A 23,502-nucleotide genomic window follows, 5' to 3' on the forward strand; every position below is an offset into this window, starting at 1 on the left:
TTTGAGTATACTGTTTTAAATGGGGGTCGGTCCTGTTACTGTGCAGAGTGACACTATATAGCCTTTTTTTCTTCATGTGGTGTAATGTAGAAGTTGTGAAAAATTAAGTAATGTGTTCTGCAAGCGGAGCTCGAGATAACTGTGTTATTTCCGGCAGAAACGAGTCCTGGCTGGAAGAAATGATGGCGGTCTGTGCTGGATGAAAGATGAAGGACTTCACCTAGAGACGTCACTGGTGAGTCAGTGTTACCTATACACTGACACTATACACTGTATACTATATAGAGGTCCTGTGTATAATACCACCAGTGATCTCTGTATTACCTCTACACAGACACTGCATACTAAGTACAGATCTCCTGTGAATACTGGCACTTATGGTGATAGTATTGTGTTGTTGTTTTTTACTGATCAGTATTGTAGTATTCAGTTACTATGTGGTGGTAATATGTGGTCTGGAAATGGTGTTGTGGTATTTGTCCCTTGTATGTGATATTTGGTCACCAAGTGGTGGTAATATGTGGTCTTGACATGGTGCGGTGGTATTTGTTCCTTGTATGTGATATTATTCGATCACTGTGGTTGTAATTTGTGGTCTGGTCATGGTGCGGTGGTATTTGTTCCTTGTATGTCATATTATTGGTCAAAATATACCGAAATTGTATTGCAGATTCTAACAAATATTTAATAGGTTACAGTAGAGTAGGGCCCGGCCATTTTTCTGGAATAATCTGGTTCGGGTATATCATGACCCCCGTCACATGACCCCCGTCACATGACCCCCGTCACATGACCCCCGTCACATGACCCCCGTCACATGACCGGGGGGGCCCACAGTGTCTGAACAGCCCGGGGCCCTGGCTACCCTTAATCCACCCCTGGGTACAGGCCATTGTTGATTGGGTGCAACCGAGAGACCTCAAGGGGTTGCAGCGTTTTCTGGGTTTCGCCAATAAATACCGGAAATTCATTAAGGGGTTTACTCAGGTAGTCAAGCTACTCACCGATCTTATTCGCAAGGGGGCTGATCTCAAAGTTTGGTCATCCTTTGTAGTTGAAGCATTTATTAAATTAAAAAAGTGTTTTATGTCTGCTCCTGTATTAGTTCAGCCTTACCCAGCTGAACCATTCATTGTAGATGTGGACGCATTAGAGGTGGAAGTAGGGGCGGTGTTGTCTCAGGGACCCATTACTTTGACCAACTTAAGACCATGTGCCTTTTTCTCCAGGAAGTTTTCTTCTGCTGAGAGGAACTATGATGTACGCCTGACATCACAGTCTATAATCCTTTATGTTCCACCCTGAAACGCATGCCGCGCCTGCAGATCATCCTGAGCCTTCCACTTGTAAACCGGAAGTGCTTTCCACCCTTGAATCCATGCCGCGGGCGTCATATTTTTGTACAATTTGTCAATAATGTACAGTATATAGGTTCTTCCTGGGTAATTTTGATGGTTAACAAAATAAGATTTTCCTGCAACTCATTTCTCACACTCCAGATATGATAATGGCTTTTCTCTGTATGGGATTTTTGATGTTTAAAAAAGTTTTCCACTAGTTGGACAACCCCTTCTCATTCCTCATATTTTGTCCTGTTAAAATAAAAACACTTATACAAACCTCCCATGCCAGCACCATTTCAGTGGTGTTGGCACTTGCGTTCTTTGGGCTCGAGGTTTTGACGTCATGTGAGCCCTGTGCCCAATCAGCGCTGGCATCACTGTCCCCACCTTTGGACAAATCGAGCATCAAGAGGCAGTCCGAGAGCAGCCGCGGCCCTGGCTTCGAATTGATGATCAATACGTCTAAAGGTGGGAACAGAGAAGATGCCGCTGATTGGGTGCAGGGCTCGTGTGATGTAACAATTCACTGACAAAAGGATAAAACTAAACTTTATTAATTACAAATGTAAAACTATACCCATAATTCACCCCCTGAAGGTTAGTCAGAAGGTGACTAATAGAAAAAACATATACCCCACGTCTCAGTATATAAGGTGAGGTTACGTATACACACTCACTCTCCAATCCTCTCATTTCTATTTCTATTTCTTCCTCACCAAAGACAACTCATCAAGAGACTATTTAATAATGACCTATATTCAAGCGAGACTAGACGGAAAAAAAAAAACTAAAATCATGTATCATGTTATCCAAAACAGTCAGAATGCTAGACACATATTGGCAGACCCCATACTTCAAACTATATACTTCATGAGTTTATAAGCCACTCCAGTGTCAGGAATAGATAGTATGTGAAAATACAGTATATACCGCTCAGGGAACACTTAACTGCTCCAGAGATAATTTCCATATTCATACTAAAAAATTGCACAGATCTCCCAGACATTATGGTTGCGCAATTACCTAGTCTTTATAATGTTATTGCACTCATTCCTTGACAGACTGCAGCATGGTCATTAGTTAGAAGCTGCTAATGATCTCTGAAGCAGGTAAGTGTTCCATGAGTTGTATATATTACGCCATCTGAAAACTGAGTCTAGTCTAGAACAATTTGTCTGCACTACTAATTGATAGGTGTTACAATGCCAAACTAGGGCAGTCCCTATCGGAGAAAAAACACAATAATTATACTGTATTTTCACATACTTTCTATTCCTGACTGACCGTCACTGGAGTGGCTTATTAACTTATGAAGTATATAGTTTGAAGTCTGGGATCTGCCTATATATGGCTGGTGTTCTGTTTCGCATAACATGATATATGATTTTAGTTTTTTTGTCTGGTCTTGCTTGAATATAGGTCAATATTAAATAAATTCTCCTGATGAATTGCCTTTGGTGAGGATGACGAAACTAGTAAAAATGAGAGGCTTGGAGAGTGAGTGTGTATACTGTACATCACCTTACCCTATGTACTGAAACGTGGAGGAGTATATGATTTTTTCTATTAGTCACCTTCTGACTAACCTTCAGGGGGTGAATTATGTGTATAGTTTTACATTTGGAATTAATAAAGTTTAGTTTTATCCTTTTATTAACAAACAAGAGGAATGACAAGAGACAACCCCTATAAGAACAAATTGTGGTTAAAACAATTCCAAAAATATGAACATGAAAAAGGCTTCTCTTTTAAGTGACATCTCTGATGTTTATTAACTGTTGATTTCCAAATAATATATTTATTACATTAAGAAAATTAAAAAGTCTTCTCCTCTCTGTGACTACTCTGATGTCTAACAAGAAGCGCTTTCCGGTTAAAACATTTCCCACATTCTGAACAGGAAAAAGGCTTCTCCCCTGTGTGGGTTCTCTGGTGTTTAACAAGATTTGATTTCTGTGCAAAATATTTACCACATTCTGAACAAAAAAAAGGCTTCTCCCCTGTGTGAGTTCTCTGATGTGTAAGAAGAAGCTCTTTCCGGCTAAAACATTTCTCACATTCTGAACAGGAGAAAGGCTTCTCCCCCGTGTGGGTTCTTTGGTGTATTGTAAGATTCCTTTTCTGGATAAAACATTTCCCACATTCTGAACAGGAAAAAGGCTTCTCCCCTGTATGACTGCTCTGATGTCTAGCAAGATGAGCTTTACAGTTAAAACATTTCCCACATTCTGAACAGGAAAAAGGCTTCACCTCTGTGTGACCGCTCTGATGTCTAACAAGATGCGCTTTCCAGTTAAAACATTTCCCACATTTTGAACAGGAAAAAGGCTTTTCCCCTGTGTGAGTTCTCTGATGGCAATCAAGACTTAATTTCCATTTAAAACATTTCCCACATTCTGAACAGGAAAAAGGCTTCTCCCCTGTGTGAATCATCTGGTGGTTAACAAATTGTGATTTCCAGTTAAAACATTTCCCACATTCTGAACAGGAAAAAGGCTTCTCTCCTGTGTGAGTTCTCTGATGGTAATCAAGACTCGTTTTCCATTTAAAACATTTCCCACATTCTGAACATGAAAAAGGCTTCTCCCCTGTGTGAGTTCTCTGGTGGCTATCAAGAACCGATTTCCGGGTAAAACATTTCCCACATTCTGAACATGAAAAAGGCTTCTCCCCTGTATGAGCTCTCTGGTGGTCATCAAGAACCCATTTCCGGCTAAAAGATTTCCCACATTCTGAACAGGAAAAAGGCTTCTCCCCTGTGTGAGTTCTCTGGTGGGTAACAAAATGTGATTTCTGGGTAAAACATTTCCCACATTCTGTACATGAAAAAGGCTTCTTCCCTGTGTGAGCTGTCTGGTGGTTAGCAAAATGTGATTTCCGTGTAAAACATTTCCCACATTCTGAACATGAAAATGACTTCTTTGCTTTAGGAGAAGTTTGTTTTTTAATGCCTCTTTTGTGACTTTTATTTTTCTTAGTAGTCGGTAATGAATCAGAAAATGGGACCTGTTTCATAGGATCAGGTGACAGATCTTTGCTGTGAAGGGATGATGGTATATTCGGAGTAATGGCATTCACTTCAGTTGTATCTTGTAGGATCTCAAGATCATCAGATTTAAAAATGGAAGATGTCAGCTGTCCCACTGATTTCCTGGTACAGTCATCTGCTAAAATAAAAGCAATTATATTTTTAATAACATATCATTCAGTTTTATATTTTTGAACATTTCTACTTAAATTGTCCATAAAAATGACAAGCTATGTAAAAAAAACCTTTTATTATTTACCAAGACAATGACAGGTCACAGTCTAATAGAAAACCTTATAGGATGAACCAGTAGGGCATGTTGTTCAACTGTTTGTTCATTCTGCCTACCAAATATTGAATACAAAGAAACCAATGTTAATTAGGCAAAAATAATAACAATTCTCATCTCACAAAAATGTCCCCACTCAGGTCCATCATCTGTCATTGGAAAAACAGAGGCTCCCACAATATTAGTGTCTCAAAGGCTGTTAAAAGCAACAAGGTTTCTATAAACCAATCCAACAAAATCCACTCTCACTTCTGAGTCTTGCAGTGTGCTCATAGAACATTTAGGATGCCTGTATTTAGCAATATTATAGTAAGACGATCCCACTTAATTTACGGTGTGTGTCTCCTGGAGCATAATTTGTGCACTGTGTCAGGTAATAAAATGGCAAATGTGTAATTTTCACTTTCCTCATATCCACTGCGTGTTAATTTCTGGAAAGTGGCTGTGTAGTGAAAATATTCACTTCTCCTAAGGATTATAACCCTCAGTGAATTAATTTATAAAATGGAATAACTTTCTGGGGATCTCAACTGGTTTTCTGTCATTTAGTTATATTAGGGCTTCTGCATATGGTGTGTCCAATCTCATCTGGGATCTGTTCCTGCTGTCCAGCTGGAGTAATCTGCTCCCTACTTCAGCCAATTGGAAAGTATCACACCCTACTAAAGCTCAAAGCACATTGCCAGAATCTGCTCAGCTCGTGGCTTGTGTATTTCTTTCCTGTTGTGACCATGGCCCGTTTACTGACTACTCTTGCATCTTCTGATTCTGTATTCTGTCCTTCTGGTTCTGACCCAGCTACCTGACTATTCTTCTTGCCAACTATCACCACATAATAGAAGGTAACACCAAGGTCCAAGCCTAGGGGTCCCTGTGTAAGTCCAGATACCATGTAAGGGTGTTAAAGGGCATTGACCAAGGCAATCCTTGGGATACGGAAAACAGAGAAGATAGTGCCAAGCATGTCCATGGTAGACATCTTTTGAGCTGCCGGGTGACCACGAACAGTGCTCCCAATGCATTGTGTCTGCAAACTATTCCAGCAAGATCTGCATTCAAATAGCTAAATGGCTCTCCTCCCCTTCTGAACTGCCATGTGCCCAGAGAGTATTGTACAACCGTATATAGGGTATTGTGCGAAGTTGGAAAATAATTTGTAACATCCATTTGTTTTCTTTTATCCTTTGTGAAGAATTCCAACGTTATCACCACATAAAGTGACACACGTCCGATTTTAATAAATGGGGCCTGATTAGGATCACAAAACTGGCTGCGGGAAGAGGTTAAATCAGAGTATTTTGGACATTAACTACTGTAGTCGCAAACTGTGAGCATAGACAATAACACATCTACTGGAATGATCAAACTCACAGTCGCCATCAGTAATAAATAATAACCACCGGCACGGTGGCGCAGTGGTTAGCACAGCAGCCTTGCAGCGCTGGAGTCCTGGGTTCAAACCCCACCAAGGACAACATCTGCAAAGAGTTTGTATGTTCTCTCCGTGTTTGCGTGGGTTTCCTCCGGGTTCTCTGGTTTCCTCCCACATTCCAAAGACATACTGATATGGAATCTAGATTGTGAGCCCCAACGGGGACAATGATGATAATGTGTGCAAACTGTAAATATGTTAGCGCTATATAAAGATTATTATTATTATTTTTAATAATAAATGAGTAACTAGTGGTGAAACCTCTCTGGTGTAATTAGCGTATGGGTCTCAGTGACGTCACAATCTAAACTATCGTAAGCTCCAATATTTTCTGTCAAAAGAGTTTCAAGAACATATATTAGATATTTAAAGACAACTGTGTATAATAGGGCAGAGGTGAGACACTTGAGGCTGGTTTGCACATTAACCCCTTTACCCCCAAGGGTGGTTTGCATATTAATGACTAGGTCAATTTTTACAATTTTTACCACTGTCCCTGTTATGAGGTAATAACTCTGGAACACTTCCATGGATCCCGGTGATTCAGACATTGTTTTCTCGTGACATATTGTACTTCATGATAGTGGTAAAATGTATTTGATATGACTTGCGTTTATTTGTGAAAAAAACGGAAATATGGTGAAAATGTTGAAAATTTCACAATTTTCCCAATTTACCGTAAATTTTTATGCCTTTAAAATCACACAGATATGTCACACAAAATACTTAATAAGTAATATTTTCCACATGTCTACTTTACATCAGCCCAATTTTGGAACCAAAATTTTTTTTTTTACGAAGTTATAAGGGTAAAAAAATTAAACAGCAATTTCTAGTTTTTACAACATCATTTTTTTTTAGGGACCACATCACATTTGAACTCACTTTGAGGGGTCTATGTGATAGAAAATACCTAAAAGTGACACCATTCTAAAAACTGCACCCCTCAAGGTGCGCAAAACCACATTTACAAAGTTTATTAACCCTTCTGGTGCTCCACAGGAATTTTTGGAATGTTTAAAAAAAAATGAACATTTAACTTTTTTTCACAAAAAATTACTTCAGATCAAATTTTTTTATTTTCCCAAGGGTAATAGGTAAATTGGACCCCAAAAGTTATTTGGCAATTTGTTTTGAGTACACTGATACCCCATATGTTCATCAGACCCTGAATTTATTTCTGGGTACAGCTTTGTTTTTTAGGTAATACGGCGTGTATGTGTCCTAGCATCCAATGTCAAACATTGACACCAGCGGCACTGTGCAATGATACATTGCACGGTGACTCGTACACTGTTATCTTGTACTATTTTGCTTGTTCCACCGATGTGTGTCGGGTTATAGATTTGATGATTTTACCTGTCATATGTTAGCAGTGACTGAATCTTGGTCCTGCAGGTTGAGCTCAGATGTGAGCTTACTTACATCACTGTGATCATGGACGGCTTTCTATGCGCAGCCGCAGTTTCTGCGGGATAGCTCATGCGCCGTGTAATGCCATATGAGCGTCACGCATCTCCATGACTAAGGACGGTCTCCTCTGCGCAGCTGCAGCTTTTGTGGGACTGATTATGCGCAGTGCATTGCACTCCAGAACCAGGAAGTACTTTGCATCTATGCGGTGGCGTCATCCCTAGCATGTTTATTCCTTAGCGTCCCAGAAGTCTACTGCAAGCGTGCTTTAAACTAAAAGGTAATCGCCGCAGCTGTTGTTTATGACTCCTTTATTATCTGTGTATTTAAGAATGCAAATCCAGGAAAAAGATGTGCACACTGTTACTGGGTTGGTGCAGGCATGAACAAACAGTCCAAGTATAGGAAAAATCAGCCGCACTCAAATGGTTGAAAGTTCTGCAAACTGTGTAGTTTCTTTATCAACAAATACAAAAAATATCACCAGGTGCTTTTTTTGGAGGTATATAGGTGGCGGACTATTCAAATCAGGTAACATTTCGACCCAACCGGGCCTTTATCAAAACCTCACTTATGCCAAAGAGGTAAAGGGGAGAAGAGAGAGCCGAGTTCCCATAGGGCAGCTCCGGTGGAGTTGTGTGGAAGCGTGTCCACCTGGTGGGTGATGTGGAGCACTGAAGTCCCATTTTATCAGGAAGGCATCTATTGTCAGTGGCCCTTCTCTAGGATCCAGAGAACAGAATTGTCTCACTTTCCTGTTCTTCCTGGTAGCAAAGCGGTCCACCCCCGGCTGACCCCATCTCTGCACAATCTGCTCGAAGATGGCTTTCTTTATTGACCATTCCCCCTGCCTTAGCAGGTTACAGCTTAAAAAGTTTGTCCTGTTATTGTCTTTTCCACTTATATGTAGTGCTGTCAAAGATAGAAAATGAAGCTCTGCAAAATGGAAGAGGCGTTCTGCTGTTTCCATTAGAGGTCTGGAACGAGTCCCGCCCCCTGGTGGTTGATATAGGCCGCTGCCACCTGATTGTCGGAAAGGACTTGCAAGTGATGACCCTGCAGATATACAAATAGTCTCTTAACTGCCAGCTCTACTGCTGTTAATTCCTTTAAGTTAGAAGAACTCTCTAAAGGTACCTTCACACTAAACGATATCGTTAGCGATCCGTGACGTTGCAGCGTCCTGGCTAGCGATATCGTTCAGTGTGACACGCAGCAGCGATCAGGATCCTGCTGTGATGTCGTTGGTCGGGGCTAGAAGGCCAGAATTTTCTTTGGTTGCTGGCTCTCCCGCTGACATCGCTGAATCGGTGACGTCACCGCTCTGCTTTCCGGCCGCTGTGCTCACAGCCAATACAGAGAAACACAGTGCCGGGGGACAGACAGCGGAAGGTAAGTATGATGCGTTTGTTTTTTTTACTTTTAGGATGGTAACCAGGTAAACATCGGGTTACTAAGCGCGGCCCTGCGCTTAGTAACCCGATGTTTACCCTGGTTACCAGGGGACCTCGGGATCGTTGGTCGCTGGAATGATGTCTGTGTGACAGCTCTCCAGCGACCAAACAGCGATGCTGCAGCGATCCGGATCGTTGTCGGTATCGCTGCAGCGTCGTTTAGTGTGAAGGTACCTTAACTCATGGTGCTCCCATTGACCCTGGACCATCACTTCTCCCAAATGATGCCCCAACCCAAAGGGCTTGCGTCTGTGGTGACTATACAGGTTATATTAATTAAGGAACCCCTCTGGATAGGGTACCCTGATCTAGCCACCATCTAAAGGATTTTACCAAGGCCCGGGATAAAATCAGCTGACCCTGCAAAAACCCCCCAAGGCTTCTATCATTCAGTAAGACGTCACTCTGTAGAGTCCTTGTATGAAACTGTGCCCACTTGACCGCAGAGATACAAGATGATAGGGAACACAACAGGGACATAGCTTTTCTGGGGGACATGGTAGGGTTGTTAGAAGCCCTCACAACCTGCTGACGAAGATGAACCAAAATTAGACCCAAAAACTGCTGTACTCTCAGGGGCTGTAACTGCGATTTCTCAGTAGCCACCCTAAGCGTTCAAGAATGGATATTGTCTTTTCTAACTGATCTAGACAAACGTCCGCTGTTCTACCTATAGAAAGGAAGTAATCTAAGTAGGGAATGATGAGGATGTCTGATTCAGGTAGATGGGCCATAACTTTAGCAACAACTTTAGTAAACACCTGAGGAGCGACTGCCAGGCCAAAGGGAAGAGCCCTATAATGGAAGTGACAGACCAAACCCCCTATGGAAACTGACAATCTAAGGAAACGCTGATGAGCTACATGAATGGGGACATGATAGTAAACATCCTTTAGCCAGAAAATTATTGAGGGCTTTAAGATTAACGATGGTTCAGAAGGAAACGTCCGGCTTCTGAAACAAAAATAGGGAAGAGTAAAATCCTTTGCTTTTCTCTGCTTTTGAAACCTTTATCAGGACCTCTTTGCTACATAGTTCATGGACCTCCGACTCTAGGGCAGCCTGCTCTGTGGAAGAAGACTGGAGGGGAGTAATCCTGAACTTATCCCGTGGAATACAAGAAAATTCTAAAGGTACCTTCACACTAAACGATATCGCTAGCGATCCGTGACGTAGCAGCGTCCTGGCTAGCGATATCGTTCAGTGTGACACGCAGCAGCGATCAGGATCCTGCTGTGATATCGTTGGTCGGGGCTAGAAGGCCAGAACTTTCTTTGGTTGCTGGCTCTCCCGCTGACATCGCTGAATCGGCGTGTGTGACGCCGATTCAGCGATGTCTTCGCTGGTAACCAGGGTAAACATCGGGTTACTAAGCGCAGGGCCGTGCTTAGTAACCCGATGTTTACCCTGGTTACCATCCTAAAAGTAAAAAAGACAAACGCTACATACTTACCTTCTGCTGTCTGTCCCCCGGCGCTGTGCTTCTCTGTACTCAGTGTGAGCACAGCGGCCGGAAAGCAGAGCGGTGACGTCACCGCTCTGCTTTCCGGCCGCTGTGCTCACAGCCAGTACAGAGAAGCAGAGCGCCGGGGACAGATAGCGGAAGGTAAGTATGAAGCGTTTGTTTTTTTTACTTTTACGATGGTAACCAGGGTAAACATTGGGTTACTAAGCGCGGCCCTGCGCTTAGTAACCCGATGTTTACCCTGTTTACCAGGGGACCTCGGGATCGTTGGTCGCTGGAGAGCTGTCTGTGTGACAGCTCTCCAGCGACCAAACAGCGACGCTGCAGCGATCCGGATCGTTGTCGGTATCGCTGCAGCGTCGTTTAGTGTGAAGGTACCTTAACTTGAGTCCTGATGAGATTAGATCCAGAATCCAATTACTATTGGAGATCTGCGACCAGGGTGGGTAGAAGTCCGCTAGCCTATCCCCCACGGGCACCGCTAGTCATTGGGATGGCTTCTTGTGCTCCCGTGAAGAGCCTCCAAACATAAACCCCTTACCTTTCTTCTTTCTTAACCGATAGGAAAGGGTCGGTAAGGGGAATTTCTTCTTATCAGTCTGGACGTGGCCTGGATATCCCCCGGCCAGCATTTTAACCCCAGTGCTCTCCAAGCCTCATTGGACAGTCCTGCTGCCGTTGACGCCATTCTTACAGAGTCTGCTGAAGCGTCAGCTAGGAATTATTGGTAAGGCGTTCAGATAGACTCCCACAGGGCTCCTTCTTTCAACTGAGACTCCAGCTGACCAGCCAAACCATCATGGATCTGGCTGTACAAGTGGAGGCCATGCAGGTCTCAGGGAGCCAGCTGACATTTCCCATGCCCCTTTAAGGAAAATTTCTGTTTTTTTATCTAGAGGGTCCTTCAAGAAACCCAGATCCTCAAAAGGTAGGGAAGATTTCTTCGAGGCCTTTGCCATTGCCGCATCCAGTTTGGGGGCCTTATCCCACCTATTCACCAAGGGATCCTCAAAGGGATACCTTCACCTAAATGCCATAGGCATAGAGCCCTTTTTCCGCCATTTTCCATTCCCTGTCGACCATGCTATGAATCTTACTAATCAGCGGAAAGGAGCTACGCTTTCTTGGGTCCAATCCACCAAACAATAAGTCCTGCACCGAATGCTTCAGCTTGGAATCTGCCACCCCCGTAGTGGACCTGACCGCTTTTATTAATTTTTCCATGCGGACTAAGGGAAAACAGAAATGGACAGAATCCTTCTCTGAAGAAGAAGACAAAAGAGAAGGTCTCGAGGAATCTTCATCCCTTCTAAGGCCCGCAGAGGAATCCGAATCCATAAAACTTGCTCCACTTCCACTCCCCTTCCTCTTGGAACTCTCTCCCTGAGATAGGGACTTTAAGGACTCCTTCACCTCCGTCATAACAATCCCCCTCAGGTTTGTGGTGAAGTCAGGGGTTTCATCCGCTACCTGCAGGAGGGAAAAACATGAGGCACTGCAATCTAATCTAGAAACCAACTGCCCCCCGCCGTCAACCCATCACCGTCTGCTGTACACAAGGCTGACATAACTTTTTCGTGAAAGAGTCTCGATATCCCAGAACATTTCTTTCCCTAGTACCCTAGTAAGACAGAAAATAAGGGCGAGACTGCATCACTGAGTGTACTTTCATGAAGATCTCTTATCAATGTTGCAGTTAATAGGTACCAGATCACGAGGGTGACCTCTCTCAGCCAATGCAGCTGATTGCTCCATCTTGGAGGAACTCCTGCGGCTGGATTGACCACTTGTCTGGCTATTACTCGTTTCCCGGGTCTTCTGTCGGACCATACGGGAATTACGAGACACCTGTTGCTCCATAGCCCATTGCTGCTGCTGGTCCTCCTGTTGTTCAGAAGGAGCTACTGTCACATCCATCATCAAAAATGGCACAGAAGCCCAAATGCAGGTGCTTACAGACCTTATCAAGGCGAGTTCTCCCCAGATATCTGGGTCAACAGATTTCTGGCCATGGGCATTACCCCCCGGACCTGACACGCCCCCGAACACCACGCTCCCCCAGCTCCGGCGCTCTCGGCCACCATACCTGGTGCCACCGTCAGCATGCGGCTGTGGCATTATGCAGAAGCCGGCCGGCACCCAGACTGAGTCAGCCCCGCCCCCCCAAAGCATCACCGCCGCGACCTTCATTGAGGCCTCAGCACCGCGCCAGAGGACCACCCAAAGATGTCACCAGCTGGGCCTCTGACCCGCCCCTGGCATACTGTGCCACATCACCCAGAACTCCCCCGACGCTGCTGGACCCAGAAGACACCGCAGCACGCCAGAGAGCACAGGCCAGTAGGCATCAGGCCCATCACCTTCCGGCGCTGGCCCTCGGAGTTGTTAATACCCTGGACACCACTCCACCTGCCCGCTCACTGTTGTGGGATCCTGCCAAGACCCACTGTGGAGCTTGCACCGGCTGAGGGGACCCCCGCTACCTACAACCGACCGGTCGGGCCTGGGATCCTGATGAAATCTTTCCAGGTATCCGTAAGAACCTTCAGGAACAGGAAACCAACTAATGCATGGGAGAGGTGCCGCCCTTTTGTATCTGTATTTTTCCTGTTCCTGATGGGTGGATCCGATTTCTCGTTGGTGCGGTCAATGGCGACCGAATAAATAAACAAATCATATTTTTTCCTCAAACATGATCTTTTAGTCCCCAATTTTTTATTTTCCAAAGTGTAACAGGAGAAATTGGCCCCGAATGCTGTTGTCCAATTTGTTCTGAGTACGCTAATACCCCATATGTGGGAGAAAACTACTGTGTGAGCACACATTGGGGCTTGGAAGGGAAGTAGTGACGTTTTGGAATGCAGGCTTTAATGGAATGGTCTGCAGGCATCATGTCACGTTTGAAGACCCCCTGATGTGCCTAAACAGTGGAAACTCTACAAAAATGACATCATTTTGGAAACTAGATCCCCCAAGGAACTTATCTAGATGTGTGGTGAACACTTTGAACCCCCAAGTTCTTCACAGAACTTTATAACGTAGAGCCGTAAAATAAAATAAAAAATCATATTTTTTCCAAAAAATGATCTTTTCACCCCCAATTTTAATTTTGCCAAGGGTAACAAGACCCCAAAAGTTATTGTGCAATTTGTCCTGAGTATGCTGATACCCCATATGTGGGGATAAACCACTGTTTGGGCATATGGCAGAGCTCGGAAGGGAAAGAGCGACAGATTTTACTGTTATGGTTTGCAGGTGCCATGACCCACTGGGAGAGCCCATGAGGTGGCAAAACAGCAGAATCCCCCCATAAGTGACCCCATTTTATGAATTACACCTCTCAATGAATTCACCTGGTGGTTCAGTGATCATATTGACACCATGGGTGTTTCACAGAATTTTTTACCGTAGGTGTTAAATATTAATTATTCTTATTTTTATTCTGTATCGAGCACATGGTTTCTTGCTGACACTATCAAAAGCTATTTCTGTGTATGTAGCTCAGAGTATAAGTTAACTCCATGTACAGAGGACACGTGATCAGTGTTGAACATATATAAACGTCTCTTAGGAGGGTGTGGGGGCTTTTGTCACGTGGGACGGTCACCTCCCTGCCTTCACCATCATTCTCCATGGACATGAGACAAGACACGAGGAACAACAGCTGTTAGCTACTCCATGCCATGATGACCTTCAAACCTCACACAGACAGACGGTTTTACCATTCAGGACCTTGGGAAAGATGAGTAACAAGACAAGCGCTGATATTTACACATGGACACTCTGTTTGTAATTGTTTCATCTACCTTTTATGTTTTTGCTGCGATGGTGGATAACTCAATAAACCACTATACTTTCGTCAGGATATCATGACATTTTTCTTTTAAGAATAACGCACCTGGTTAAGTCTTGATTAGATATTTTTGCGCAATAACGATTTTTAACATTGGCCTAGCCAGCCAGTTTTGATTTTTTGTGCTATTTTTGCGTGAATTTCCTTCTTCTTGCACACGGGGGAAGACAGAAGAGTTCCGCTAGATTGTGCAAGTATTCAGGAATTCCACTTCAAAACTTCAAGTCACAAAGAACTCATACAAGAACCTACGAATTACGGAGACTTTAACAGGTGTCAGACGGATTGACAGCAAGCACTGGTAGTGCTGAAGAACAGACGTGCTAAAAATAGCCGTGCTGAAGTCCGGAGCCCAGCGTTGTAAAAGCAAAGGGACTACAAGCTGAGATTTCAAGGTAAGACAAATGGATTTGATTAATTCATATGCTAAATCAAGTCAGCTAGAATTTGTAAGTTTGTACGGATCTAGCTTAGAAATATTTTGGTCTAATTTATTTGCAGAATGCAGAATAGCAAACTCGAATTTGAAATTAGAGTCTAAGCTAATGTCTAGGAAAAAAGAAAAAGAACAACTGAAAAATATCTTACATATGGTTTATGTATTTAACGAGTTTGTGACAGAGAAGTCCAAAAAAGACAGTGTAGAAAGAATTTCTAAGGAAACTAATGATGTTCCCAAGATTGACTGTAATGGGAAGAGTGAGCAAGAGGTGACGCACGTGTCTGTGATGACGATGACCACCCAAAGTGACATTGACTTTGTGACACAAGATGAAAAACAAGATGGAGGAAGCGTAGGAGAAACTGACAAAGATGATCTACGAGGGACAGATGTACCATTGCCATTAAAAATAGACGACTCAGAGGCCCAACTCCAACTTAAATCTAGGAAAATCCTATTAAAATTATGCAAAACCATTCCTGCATATGATGACAAAATCCATGTGTGCAGAAATTCAGAGATATTTGAGAGTTTTGCTGATAAGTTTGATTTGACTAATCAAGAAAAAAATAAATTGTTCAAAAGTTGGCTGCCAGTAAATTTTATTAGAAGATATTCATTAAAAATTCAGACTGATGAGTTCCATGAAAATATGACTGATGTAGAAAGATTAAGAATTTTGATTTTCTGTGGATTAAAAGAAAATTATCCAGATCTTGATATTCTTCTAAAATTGAAGATTGGCCGGGAAGAATGTACGTTTACTTTTATGGCCATTTTTGAAAGGATTTATAAATTGGTCTGTACGAATTTGAATCAACAATCCATGATAAATTGTTTTGTAAACAAGTTTAAATTCTTAAATCCTGTATCTCGTGCATTGCTTCACAGAAAGATTCTTTGTACGAATGCGCAAAATCCCTTGATTTTTCTAGAAAACACGAGAATCTTGAAAGGAAAACACATTTTACTAAGTTTTTGAAACCAGGCAGAATTCAAGCTTATCAAAAGCCAAAATCAAAATCTTCAAATCTGATCCAAAATCAAATCTATGAAGTACGAAGAAAATTACATATTTGCTACAAACCCTATGAAACGATTCAGGAATCTATTAAAGAAATTCCTTTGAAAGAGTTAAAATCTGAAGGCTCAGATCTGTCGGAAATTGACAGATGGAAGCAGGTGTGCAACAGCATAGGGAGCGAGCTGAACACTCCGTTTTCACAGCTCATAAGACTAAAGAAGGCAGTTTTAGGTTTTCAACAAATTATCAACAGAGAGGTAAATTTTGGGATAGGGATTGGCTAAAAATGTAATTACTGGTATATTATATGATGAGTTATACAATGTATTATTTATTAATGAAATTATTTTATTCTATATAATTCTGCAGTTACATATATTAATATAATATACAGTAAATACTGTAGCATATTTGTATAAGTAGAGATTATATTAAGCCCTTCATGACCCAGCCTATTTTGACCTTAAAGACCTTGCCGTTTTTTGCAATTCTGACCAGTGTCCCTTTATGAGGTAATAACTCAGGAACGCTTCAACGGATCCTAGCGGTTCTGAGATTGTTTTTTCGTGACATATTGTGCTTCATGTTAGTGGTAAATTTAGGTCAATAAATTCTGCGTTTATTTGTGATAAAAACGGAAATTTGGCGAAAATTTTGAAAATTTCGCAATTTTCACATTTTGAATTTTTATTCTGTTAAACCAGAGAGATATGTGACACAAAATAGTTAATAAATAACATTTCCCACATGTTTACTTTACATCACCACAATTTTGGAAACAAATTTTTTTTTTGTTAGGAAGTTATAAGGGTTAAAATTTGACCAGCGATTTGTCATTTTTACAACGAAATTTACAAAACCATTTATTTTAGGGACCACCTCACATTTTATATGGCTGAAAATACCCAAAAGTGACACCATTCTAAAAACTGCACCCCTCAAGGTACTCAAAACCACATTCAAGAAGTTTATTAACCCTTCAGGTGCTTCACAGCAGCAGAAGCAACATGGAAGGAAAAAATGAACATTTAACTTTTTAGTCACAAAAATTATCTTTTAGCAACAATTTTTTTATTTTCCCAATGGTAAAAGGAGAAACTGAACCACGAAAGTTGTTGTCCAATTTGTCCTGAGTACGCTGATACCTCATATGTGGGGGTAAATCACTGTTTGGGCGCACGGCAGGGCTTGGAAGGGAAGGAGCGCCATTTGACTTTTTGAATAAAAAATTGGCTCCACTCTTTAGTGGACACCATGTCACGTTTGGAGAGCACCCGTGTGCCTAAAAATTGGAGCTCCCCCACAAGTGACACCATTTTGGAAACTAGACGCCCCAAGGAACTTATCTAGATGCATAGTGAGCACTTTGAACCCCCAGGTGCTTCACAAATTGATCTGTAAAAATGAAAAAGTACTTTTTTTTCACAAAAAAATTCTTTTCGCCTCAATTTTTTCATTTTCACATGGGCAGTAGGATAAAATGGATCATAAAATTTGTTGGGCAATTTCTCCCGAGTACGCCGATACCTCATATGTGGGGGTAAACCACTGTTTGGGCACTCGGCAGGGCTCGGAAGGGAAGGCGCGCCATTTGACTTTTTGAATGGAAAATTAGCTCCAAATGTTAGCGGACACCATGTCGCGTTTGGAGAGCCCCTGTGTGCCTAAACATTGGAGCTCCCCCACAAGTGACCCCATTTTGGAAACTAGACCCCCCAAGGAACTTATCTAAATGCATATTGAGCACTTTAAACCCCCAGGTGCTTCACAGAAGTTTATAATGCAGAGCCATGAAAATAAAAAATAATTTTTCTTTCCTCAAAAATGATTTTTTAGCCTGGAATTTCCTATTTTGCCAAGGATAATAGGAGAAATTGGACCCCAAATATTGTTGTACAGTTTGTCCTGAGTAGGCTGATACACCATATGTGGGGGTAAACCACTGTTTGGGCGCACGGCAGGGCTCGGAAGGGATGGCACGCCATTTGGCTTTTTAAATGGAAAATTAGCTCCAATCATTAGCGGACACCATGTCACGTTTGGAGAGCCCCTGTGTGCCTAAACATTGGAGATCCCCCAGAAATGACCCCATTTTGGAAACTAGACCCCCAAAGGAACTAATCTAGATGTGTGGTGAGGACTTTGAACCCCCAAGTGCTTCACAGAAGTTTATAACGCAGAGCCATGAAAAAAAAAAAAAAAAAACCATTTTCTCAAAAATGATCTTTTAGCCTGCAATTTTTTATTTTCCCAAGGGTAACAGGAGAAATTTGACCCCAAAAGTTGTTGTCCAGTTTCTCCTGAGTACGCTGATACCCCATATGTGTAATGGGTACATGCCGGGGGTAGGAAGTGAAGTAGTGACGTTTTGAAATGCAGACTTTGATGGAATGCTCTGCGGGCGTCACGTTGCGTTTGCAGAGCCCCTGATGTGCCTAAACAGTAGAAACCCCCTACAAGTGACCCCATTTTGGAAACTAGACCCCGAAAGGAACTTATCTAGATGTGTGGTGAGCACTTTGAACCCCCAAGTGCTTCATAGAAGTTTATAATGCAGAGCCGTGAAAATAATAAATACGTTTTCTTTCCTCAAAAATAATTATTTAGCCCAGAATTTTTTATTTTCCCAAGGGTTACAGGAGAAATTGGACCCCAAAAGTTGTTGTCCAGTTTCTCCTGAGTACGCTGATACCCCACGTGTGGGGGTAAACTACTGTTTGGGCACTCGTCGGGGCTCAGAAGGGAAGTAGTGATGTTTTGAAATGCAGACTTTGATGGAATGCTCTGTGGGCGTCACGTTGTGTTTGCAGAGCCCCTGATGTGGCTTAACAGTAGAAACCCCCCACAAGTGACCCCATTTTGGAAACTAGACCCCGAAAGGAACTTATCTAGATGTGTGGTGAGCACTTTGAACCCCCAAGTGCTTCATAGAAGTTTATAATGCAGAGCCGTGAAAATAATAAATACGTTTTCTTTCCTCAAAAATAATTATTTAGCCCAGAATTTTTTATTTTCCCAAGGGTTACAGGAGAAATTGGACCCCAAAAGTTGTTGTCCAGTTTCTCCTGAGTACGCTGATACCCCATGTGTGGGGGTAAACCACTGTTTGGGCACACGTCGGGGCTCAGAAGGGAAGTAGTGACTTTTGAAATGCAGACTTTGATGGAATGGTCTGCGGGCGTCACATTGCGTTTGCAGAGCCCCTGGTGTGCCTAAACAGTAGAAACCCCCCACAAGTGACCCCATTTTAGAAACTAGACCCCCCAAGGAACTTATCTAGATATGTGGTGAGCACTTTGAACCCCCAAGTGCTTCACAGACGTTTACAACGCAGAGCCGTGAAAATAAAAAATCATTTTTCTTTCCTCAAAAATTTTGTTTTAGCAAGCATTTTTTTAGATTCACAAGGGTAACAGGAGAAATTGGACCCCAGTAATTGTTGCGCAGTTTATCCTGAGTATGCTGGTACCCCATATGTGGGGGTAAACCACTGTTTGGGCACACGTCAGGGCTCGGAAGTAAGGGAGCACCATTTGACTTTTTGAATACGAGATTGGCTGGAATCAATGGTGGCGCCATGTTGCGTTTGGAGACCCCTGATGTGCCTAAACAGTGGTAACCCCTCAATTCTACCTCCAACACTAACCCCCCCACACCCCTAACCCTAATCCCAACTGTAGCCATAACCCTAATCACAACCCTAATTCCAACCCTAACCCTAAGGCTATGTGCCCACGTTGCGGATTCGTGTGAGATATTTCCGCACCATTTTTGAAAAATCCGCGGGTAAAAGGCACTGCGTTTTACCTGCAGATTTTCCGCGGATTTCCAGTGTTTTTTGTGCGGATTTCACCTGCGGATTCCTATTGAGGAACAGGTGTAAAACGCCGCGGAATCCGCACAAAGAATTGACATGCTGCGGAAAATACAACGCAGCGTTTCCGCGCGGTATTTTCCGCACCATGGGCACAGCGGATTTGGTTTTTCATATGTTTACATGGTACTGTACACCTGATGGAACACTGCTGCGAATCCGAAGCGGCCAATCCGCAGCCAAATCCGCACCGTGTGCACATGGCCTAATTCTAAAGGTATGTGCACATGCTGCGGAAAAGCAGCAGTTTCCCATGAGCTTACAGTTCAATGTAAACCTACGGGAAACAAAAATCGCTGCACACATGCTGCGGAAAAACTGCACGGAAATGCATCAGTTTACATTCCGCAGCATGTCACTTCTTTGTGCGGATTCCGCAGCGGTTTTACAACTGCTCCAATAGAAAATCGCAATTGTAAAACCGCAGTGAAATGTGCAGAAAAAACGCGGTAAATCCGCCATAAATCCGCAGCGGTTTAGCACTGCGGATTTATCAAATCCGCAGCGGAAAAATCCGCAGAGGACCAGAATACGTGTGCACATACCGAAACCCTAACCCTAGCCCTAACCCTAACCCTACCCCTAACCCTATTCTAACATTAGTGGAAACAAAAATTTTCTTTATTTTTTTATTGTCCCTACCTATGGGGGTGACAAAGGGGGGGGGTCATTTATTATTTTTTTTATTTTGATCACTGAGATATAATCTATCTCAGTGATCAAAATGCACTTTGGAACGAATCTGCTGGCCGGCAGATTCGGCGGGCGTACTGCACATGCGCCCGCCATTTTGGAAGATGGCGGCGCCCAAGGAGAAGACGGACGGGACCCCGGCAGGATCGGTAAGTATGATGGGGTGGGGGGGGACCATGGGGGAGATCGGAGCACGGGGGGGCTGGAACGGAGCACGGGGGGGCTGGAACGGAGCACGGGGGGGCTGGAACGGAGCACGGGGGGGTGGAACGGAGCACGGGGGGTGGATCGGAGTGCAGGGGGGTGATTGGAGCACGGGGGGGTGATTGGAGCACGGGGGGAGCGGACAAGAGCACGGGGGGAGCGGAGCACTGGATGGAGGGGAGCCGGAGCAGTGTACCGGCCAGATCGGGGGGCTGGGGGGGTGATCGGTGGGGTGGGGTGGGGGCACACTAGTATTTCCAGCCATGGCCGATGATATTTCAGCATCGGCCATGGCTGGATTGTAATATTTCACCCGTTATAATGGGTGAAATATTACAAATCACTCTGATTGGCAGTTTTACTTTCAACAGCCAATCAGAGCGATCGTAGCCACGAGGGGGTGAAGCCACCCCCCCTGGGCTAAACTACCACTCCCCCTGTCCCTGCAGATCGGGTGAAATGGGAGTTAACCCTTTCACCCGGCCTGCAGGGACGCGATCTTTCCATGACGCCACATAGGCGTCATGGGTCGGATTGGCACCGACTTTCATGACGCCTACGTGGCGTCATGGGTCGGGAAGGGGTTAACTGCATTTTTATATGTATAGTGAAATAATTAAAATTTACTCCAGTAAAAAATATTTAGAATTACAATTAAATACATTTATTAAATATATACATATGTATAAGATATCTAAATTATTTTGTTTTTAAATAAATATGAAATTAACCTTTATCTTTCATTTTCCCTTAGAATTTTACTTTCAAAACGAGGATTGAACAAAAAAATACCTGTTTCATGAATTTATGTCTTATTCACATAGGAAGTTATATTAACTGCATGATTTTTATATATTTAACACTTAAAAATAAATAATATATCTAACAACCTAAAAATGTGTGTACTACATGTAAATTTTCTTTCTGTAATAATCTAAAACGTGTTTTTTTTTCCTCCCACTGCATGGTGTGACATGTGAGTTAAGGGATATCATATAGCCTTGTTTTTTAGTTTTAGGAATTTTCCTCAGCTTTACATGCAAATGGATTCCTGTACCGAAATAGCGTTGGAACATTCAACTCGGGTTTCTTGTAAATGGAGGAGTCTTTTCTATAGGTTAAAACATAGTGTTAGATAATATTTGGGGAATATTAGAATACTAAATTTAATAGATTACAATGCGCATTGATTGATAATTAGGATACAATATTTTGGGTTAATATATGTGTATTCTTTGTATGTGGAATATGTAGTTTGAACGTCTATATGTGTGTCACATGTGACAGATGACAGAAGTGTATGGGCAGCTGCTAAGGGTGAATCCAATGTAAAAGTGACCAGAGCGTTGTATGTGGAATGTGGAATGTGTATGCACAGTTTGACAGAGGCCTCATGATTTATGGTATGTTTGAAAGAAAAAAAAAAAAAAACACCTTGTGTTAATGAGAACATAAGATTCAGTTAAATTATTAGAATATTAACCCCTTTACCCCCAAGGGTGGTTTGCACGTTATGGACCGGGTCAATTTTTACAATTCTGACCACTGTCCCTTTATGAGGTTATAACTCTGGAACGCTTCAACGGATCCCGGTGATTCTGACATTGTTTTCTCGTGACATATTGTACTTCATGATAGTGGTAAAATTTCTTTGATATTACCTGCGTTTATTTGTGAAAAAAACGGAAATTTGGCGAAAATTTTGAAAATTTCGCAATTTTCCAACTTTGAATTTTTATGCAATTAAATCACAGAGATATGTCACACAAAATACTTAATAAGTAACATTTCCCACATGTCTACTTTACATCAGCACAATTTTGGAACCAAAAATTTTTTTTTGTTAGGGAGTTATAAGGGTTAAAAGTTGACCAGCAATTTCTCATTTTTACAACACCATTTTATTTTAGGGACCACATCTCATTTGAAGTCATTTTGAGGGGTCTATATGATAGAAAATACCCAAGTGTGACACCATTCTAAAAACTGCACCCCTCAAGGTTCTCAAAACCACATTCAAGAAGTTTATTAACCCTTCAGGTGCTTCACAGGAATTTTTGGAATGTTTAAATAAAAATTAACATTTAACTTTTTTTCACAAAAAATTTAATTCAGCTCCAATTTGTTTTATTTTGCCAAGGGTAACAGGAGAAAATGGACCCCAAAAGTTGTTGTACAATTTGTCCTGAGTACGCTGATACCCCATATGTGGGGGTAAACCATTGTTTGGGCGCATGGGAGAGCTCGGAAGGGAAGGAGCGCCGTTTGACCTTTCAATGCAAAATTGACAGGAATTGAGATGAGACGCCATGTTGCGTTTGGAGAGCCACTGATGTGCCTAAACATTGAAACCCCCCACAAGTGACACCATTTTGGAAAGTAGACCCCCTAAGGAACTTATCTAGAGGTGTGGTGAGCACTTTGACCCACCAAGTGCTTCACAGAAGTTTATAATGCAGAACCGTAAAAATAAAAAATCTTTTTTTTTTCACAAAAATTATCTTTTCGCCCCCAATTTTTTATTTTCCCAATGGTAAGAGAAGAAATTGGACCACAAAAGTTGTGGCACAATTTGTCCTGAGTACTCTGATACCCCATATGTGGGGGTAAACCATTGTTTGGGCGCATGGGAGAGCTCGGAAGGGAAGGAGCGCCGTTTGACCTTTCAATGCAAAATTGACAGGAATTGAGATTGGACGCCATGTTGCGTTTGGAGAGCCACTGATGTACCTAAACATTGAAACCCCCCACAAGTGACACCATTTTGAAAAGTAGACCCCCTAAGGAACTTATCTAGATGTGTGGTGAGCACTTTGACCCAATAAGAGCTTCACAGAAGTTTATAATGCAGAGCCGTAAAAATAAAACAAAATTTTTTTCCCACAAAAATAATTTTTTAGCCCCCAGTTTTGTATTTTCCTGAGGGTAACAGGAGAAATTGGACCCCAAAAGTTGTTGTGCAATTTGTCATGAGTGCGCTGATACCCT

General features: G+C 42.5%; 1 protein-coding gene across 2 annotated transcripts in view; it reads right to left on the bottom strand.

Moving 5' to 3' along the window:
- Nucleotides 1-3,093: 3,093 nt before the first annotated feature.
- Nucleotides 3,094-23,502, bottom strand: part of LOC138663557 (oocyte zinc finger protein XlCOF22-like) — a 62,310-nt gene continuing 41,901 nt past the window's right edge. Inside the window, exon 7 of one of the 2 annotated variants that reach the window (XM_069749802.1) lies at nucleotides 3,094-4,507. In XM_069749802.1, the coding sequence (XP_069605903.1) occupies nucleotides 3,159-4,507 (1,349 nt within the window). In that variant the 3' untranslated portion in view covers nucleotides 3,094-3,158. Of the gene's footprint in view, nucleotides 4,511-23,502 lie in introns of both variants that reach the window. The other variant, XM_069749801.1, reaches the window with a different exon arrangement.

The sequence above is a fragment of the Ranitomeya imitator genome, chromosome 2, assembly GCF_032444005.1.
Source record: "Ranitomeya imitator isolate aRanImi1 chromosome 2, aRanImi1.pri, whole genome shotgun sequence".
Classification (NCBI taxonomy): domain Eukaryota; kingdom Metazoa; phylum Chordata; class Amphibia; order Anura; family Dendrobatidae; genus Ranitomeya; species Ranitomeya imitator.